General features: G+C 43.4%; 1 protein-coding gene across 1 annotated transcript in view; it reads left to right on the top strand.

Moving 5' to 3' along the window:
• Positions 1 to 3,106: 3,106 nt before the first annotated feature.
• Positions 3,107 to 5,945, top strand: part of GABRR2 (gamma-aminobutyric acid type A receptor subunit rho2) — a 33,920-nt gene continuing 31,081 nt past the window's right edge. Inside the window, exon 1 of the mRNA XM_028509893.2 lies at positions 3,107 to 3,417. Coding sequence (XP_028365694.1) covers positions 3,305 to 3,417 — 113 coding nt within the window. The 5' untranslated portion in view covers positions 3,107 to 3,304. The remainder of the gene's footprint in view (positions 3,418 to 5,945) is intronic.

Below are 5,945 nucleotides of genomic sequence, written 5' to 3'. Positions count from 1 at the left end.
GAAAAAAAGTGAAGCTGTAGAGAATTTGGAGCCCGCACACTGTTGGCAGGAAAGTAGAACGGGGCAGCCACTTTAAAAGGCTGTTTGGTAATTCCTCACAAAGTGAAACAAAGAGCTACCACGTGACACAGCAGTTCTACTCTCAGGTAGTATACAGGAGAAATGAAAGCTCACACATTTGTACTCACACTCTTGTACATTAAGATTCATAATTGCATTGTTAAAAGCACAAAACTGGAAATGCAAATGCCCATCAACGGATGAATGGATAAACAATGTGTTTTATCTGTGCAATGGCATATTATTTGGTAATAAAAATGAAGTTACAATATATAACATGGATAAATCTTGAAAACGTTATGCAAGGTGAGCGAAGGCAGCCACAAAAGGGTGCATACGGTCGATTCCATTTATGTGACTTGTCCGGAATAGGCAAATCCCCAGAGACAAAGCAGGTTGGTGATTGCCAGGGCTGGAGCTACAGGGAATGGGCAGTGAATTCTAGAGGGCATAAGATTTCTTTTGGGGAGATGAAAATGTTCTACAATTAGTGATGATAGTTGCACAACAACTTTAGAATATACTAAAAACCTACACTTTAAAGGGGTGAATTCATGGTATGTGAATGGTATTTGAATAAAGCTGTTATAAAAAAAAGTTATGCCGTCTCCAACTGTGGTTTTCTTCCTACTGCAATCACATAGTTGAATTACTGAAAATAAGAGAGTTTTTGCCCTGACTGGTGTGACCAAGTTGGCTGGGGGTCATCCTGCAAAGCGAAAGACTGCTGGTCGGATTCCCTGTGAGAACACATACATGCCTGGGCTGCAGTTTCGGTCCCTGGTTCAGGCGCTTACCGTATGAGAGGCAAACGATGGATGTTTTGCTTACTTGTCAATGTATCTCTGCCTTTCTCCCTCCCTCCCCCTCTCTCTAAAAAGAAATAAAATCTTTTAAAGGATTTTTAAATTCTTTTTTTATACCTTTTTTTAAAGATTTTGTTTATTTATTTTTAGAGAGGGAAGGGAGGGAGAAAGAGAGAGAGAGAGAAACATCAATGTGCAGTTGCTGGGAGCCGTGGCCTGCAACCCAGGCATGTGCCCTGACTGGGAATCGAACCTGTGACACTTTGGTTCACAGCCCGCGTTCAATCCACTAGAAATAAAATCTTTTTAAAAAAGTTTTAAAAATATTGGTAGGACCTGAAGTTGCACCTGGAACGCAATGAAACAAATATTTCTTGAAAACCAACATCCAGCACAATTCAAGGGTTCCAGCCAGTCCTTTATAGACGTGTTCCAAATAGAAGCAAGGAAGAGAGATCTTTTGAACAAAATCTATCAGACATAACATTAATAGGTCTCTCCCCTTTCCCACTAAATCTCTGGCAGAAATTGGGGCTTTTAAATAAGCAGCCTGAATAATTCAGAGGAGTGGCCAGATTTGGGAACCACTGGATTAGTTCCCATACTGAATTATTCCCACTCCCAAGTTGGTATTTAACTCACTGAACTTGGCTTCCTGCCACATGGCAGAACTGAAATGACGTTGGGAATTGAAGTTAACTGAAGTTAGGAACGATGTTTTTCCTGGTTGCCGGATTCGGTACCCTGTTTTCTGCCCTCACTTTGCAGCACTGACTGCAGACTAGCCTCCTGCCTGAAACTCCTTTGGTTTTCACAGCCAGCCTGTTTAGCTAGTTCTGTGCTTTTGTTCTGGCAGCCCATCCATCCTCTAAAAGGGTAGATTCTCTAAGGTTTTGTGCTCGGACTTGGACCCCTTTTGTTTCCCTGGAAGAGCTCACCCTTTTCTGTGATTGAATTGTTGTCCAACGCCGATGGCACCAAGTCTGTTTCTATAGTCCAGACCTTTCTCTTGAGTTCTGGGCTTGTTTCCAGCTGCCTACTGGGCATCCGGAGGTTCCAGGGTACCTCAAACTACACAAGTCAAAATCTACCTTATCCCCCCACCAAATGTGCCCACCTGTACTGGATATCAGCTAATGGTTGTACCGTCACCAGACTTACTTCTACACTAGAACCTAGAAATCACTGCTGACTTTTACCTCCTACCCTATTCGGTCCCCAAGTGTATTCTACTTCAGTGGGAACTTGGCTGTGCTATAGTCAAGTTCTGTCTTCCCTTCTCTTCCTCTGTCTTCCTCTTTTAGGGCAGGACCTCATCTTCTTTTATCATTATAACTTGCCTGATTCAACTGATTCTAGTGAGACATTTAAAAAAATAAAATGAATCATGTCATTCCACTTTGCTAAGGAATCAAAAGAGCTCCTTTTGACTCTCACATAATAAAAGCCTCATTTGGTTTCACTCCTGGCTACTGCCCCTCCTGACCTCCATCCTAACCTTCCTAAGTAGCTACCACACGAATGCTCTTTCCATTCCCAGGGTGCAACAGGTGAGCAGTAAGTTTTGAAACACTATTCTGTCAGGAGGTTAAACATAGCCATACGATTCCATATCTTAGGATAGGCATCAAGTCTAATTTATGATGTTTGACATTATACATTTTATGGTTAAAAACCAGAGTTGAACTAATGCTAATGATAGAAAGAAGAACTTAAAAATCCTCAGTTCTTTGGTTTTTGCTTTCCTTCAAAATAAAAATGTAATATATATTTTAATGTGTTTTTTGTTAATTTTGATGTGTTTTCATTGAAAAAATTAATATGTATTGGGGGGAAAAGCAATTCTCCTTGGTCATAGTGTCTTTGCAAAGCACAGCGTCTTAGACAAGAAATAAAGCAACCCTGCGAAAATAGGTCGTTCGTGTGCTTCCTCAGCATTTCCGGAGCCTGTTCGTACTCATCTCCACGTCCACCAAGCCTTCCCTGCAAATCCACTCAGCATCCAAGCTGACTCCCTGGTGAATGTGACAGACTGGTTTCATGTAGCCAAAGAGACGGATTAATGATTTCAGCAAAAAGTTGGCATGTTCAAGAGATTTAATTTTTTTATATAACAGTTTTAGCCAAAGCTGTTCTAGAACACAGCGGAAGCAGAGTTTTACAGGAGGACAAACCTGACTAATGACCAATCACTGAGCAGCAGGGAGGGCAAGCCTTGGCATCTGAGTCACGCCCCGGGGGAGTGCAGGGGTGGGGTGGGGCAAGAATCAGTATCAAATATTAAATCGGTAAGATCAGCCTGGCCAGCCACGCCCTCGAAGCCCCTCAAAGGAGGGCTGTCACGAGGCTGCTGACTATCAATCAATGGCTAGGTCTGGGGGATTTGCCCCACAGCAGGTTCCTGGAAAGCGACTTGTGGCATCATAGATATTCACAAAATGCCTTATTTTACAAAACTCATTTTGTTCTTGCTTTGCTTGATGGTTCTTGTGGAGAGCAGAAGGCCCAAGAGGAAGAGATGGACAGGGCAGCTGGAAGTGTCCAGGCCAAGGTAAAGTCGTGGTGGTGGTGGGGGGGGGGTGGCAGCAGGGCACAAACCCATCGTGTCACCAGTGGTGAGCGAGCAAAGCTAGGCTGGGTCAGCCTTCATCCTGATGTCTGTGTTTGGCCCGAAGCATTGGATTTCAGGCAGGTAGCTGAAAACTTGGTAGGGAAATCATCTCTATGTCTCAGATAGCGAGCGCTGCTTTGTATCTCAGGATTATATCCTGCAGGGACCATGTGTGGCCTGTTAAGTAGTCTCACTCAGTGTTTGGGGGCTGTCTATGGGAATTTAGCCTTGTCTATTAAGAAACAATGTACCCAGGAGTTGTCTTTAAATTATTTGATTGGGAATAACTTTATAATGGTGTTGGGTTTTAGTTTACTATTTTGAATCTTAGAAAAGGTGTTTGAAATTTGCTAGATTATCAGAAATATACATCAGGACAATGGTGAATGCCACTTCAGGATGTAATGGAAACATTTCCAAGAAATGTTGGTTACATTCCAAGAAATACTGGTTAGGCCCAGAATTTGCATACAAGACCATTACATTACTAATCAGAGTTCCTTAGTAATGTTTTGAAGTGATGTGCAAAGCATGATAACTCCAGGTCTGATGCAGACGTAACACCCTTGAGCATGAAGAAAAGAGCAGGTAGATAAGATAAACACCACGTAGGAGATGTCACACATTTGTTTTTCATTCCACTAAGCATTGTGTCAACTCGTGATTATGAATATAAACTAGTATATTTAGGCACATTTTCTAGGTCAGAGTTCACGATTTTCAATCAGGCACTGCTCTCAGTGCTGATATATGTGTACATTTCATTACAAACTACATGCATGTACTATTATAAACATGCATATTAAGGCTTGATTGCTTCCTTATTTTTAGATAAGAACTGTAAGAGTCACAGTCTCTGCTTCCTGCATCCCCGAGGATCATCTTGAGCACCCCAGGTGTGTGGCCAGGCTTTGGAGTCTGCTGTCCTGAGAGGTGTAAATACTCTGCAGAGTCTAATTCCACTCAGTCAGAAAGCAAACTGATAAAAATCCAGGATGCAGGAAAGAGGTGCTGCTCTGGGAGACTTAGCGGGGTTGTATTCAGAACATCGGCTGTTGAAACCGGAAGGGACCTCAGAGATCATCTGGCCCAGCCATTCCCCCAAGTGCTAATTCTGGGCAATGTGCACAGGTGTTGTGTCAAAAGGGGGTTTCAGGGTCAGAAAAGCTTGGGAAGCCCTGGTTTGGGCCATTTCAAACAAGTCTTTATAGCAGAACTTTTAGAGCCTTATTATGCAAATGAACATTGTGAATCTTACAAAGGGGGATAAATAATGTCCTGTTAAAGAAAACAAAGCAACAAAAACCAAAACAAACACCCTCCCCTAAAATCCAACCACACTTTTTTGGAGTATCTCAGAGGGGCAGGCAAGGGGAAACTGTTGCATTTTACATATGCCAGAATGTGGGATGGAAGGCACAAGTAATGAACACAGTTAGCTAGTGGCTTGACAGGCCTGGAACCTAGGTTTCTGATTCACACAGCCCAGAGAAAAGGCATTGTCTGAAACTCTATTCTCTAAGAAAGGTGCTGGGTTCCACACGAGCCCCTCAGGGATGCTTGGGGCCCTACTGCAGCCTGTGCAGTCATGTCTTGGTCCAGATACTTGCACAATTGACTCTGACCCTGAGGGCTGAGGAGAATTTCTTTTGGTTAGCAGGCTATCCCTCAGTGCACTGAGCCTCACCAGCTAGGGCTGGTGAGAATTTCTTGAAATCCCATGAGGTTTTAAAGTGAATGAAAACAATGAACATACACAATCAAAGAATATGTAATTATTGAGCAGAGGGTGAAAAACAGATAGAGAAAACATCGCACCAGAGAACACGGCTCCAAGCCTCACTACACCCACCAGGCACGCAGGGGGTCAAGCACTCACAGAGCTATGTCAAGTTTGTGACAAATTTTAGCCAAGCACCTGACTAAAAAATTATTTAATTACCAACACACAAGGGTTAAGCCATACTACTAAACAGGAATAAAATTACCCTGATAGTGTTAGAGCACTTCATCTCTGCAGGGTAGCTCCTTAGAAGCCATGTTCACACCCATACATATGCACACACAGTCATACATACCTACCACACACAACACGGTTCCATACACTCACACAGTACTCGATACACGTGGTCACACATACCATATGCATGGTATCACACACATTCACATGTAACATATGGTCACACACACACACACACAGTCACATACACACACACTATTGATCTGCAAACCTTCCCTGCCCTGCCTGGGCCAAGGCACCCTCCCGAAACCACTATTCTGTCCAGCACCTGCTTTTCCGAACACTGCCTCCGGTTTTCTGACCCTTTGTGTCTCTACTTATTGAGTCACTGCCTCCTGAGCGTGTTTTCTCTGAGCTGTTTGTTTTGTTCTGCTGTTCTTGTTTCTCCGCCTCCCAGCTTTCTTCCAGCTCCTCCCCCACCCGGCTGCCTAAGTGGGCCTCCTGACCA

Source organism: Phyllostomus discolor, chromosome 4 (assembly GCF_004126475.2).
Source record: "Phyllostomus discolor isolate MPI-MPIP mPhyDis1 chromosome 4, mPhyDis1.pri.v3, whole genome shotgun sequence".
NCBI lineage: Eukaryota > Metazoa > Chordata > Mammalia > Chiroptera > Phyllostomidae > Phyllostomus > Phyllostomus discolor.
Note: the sequence above shows the minus strand (reverse complement) of the source record. Positions and strands in the feature narration are given on the sequence as shown.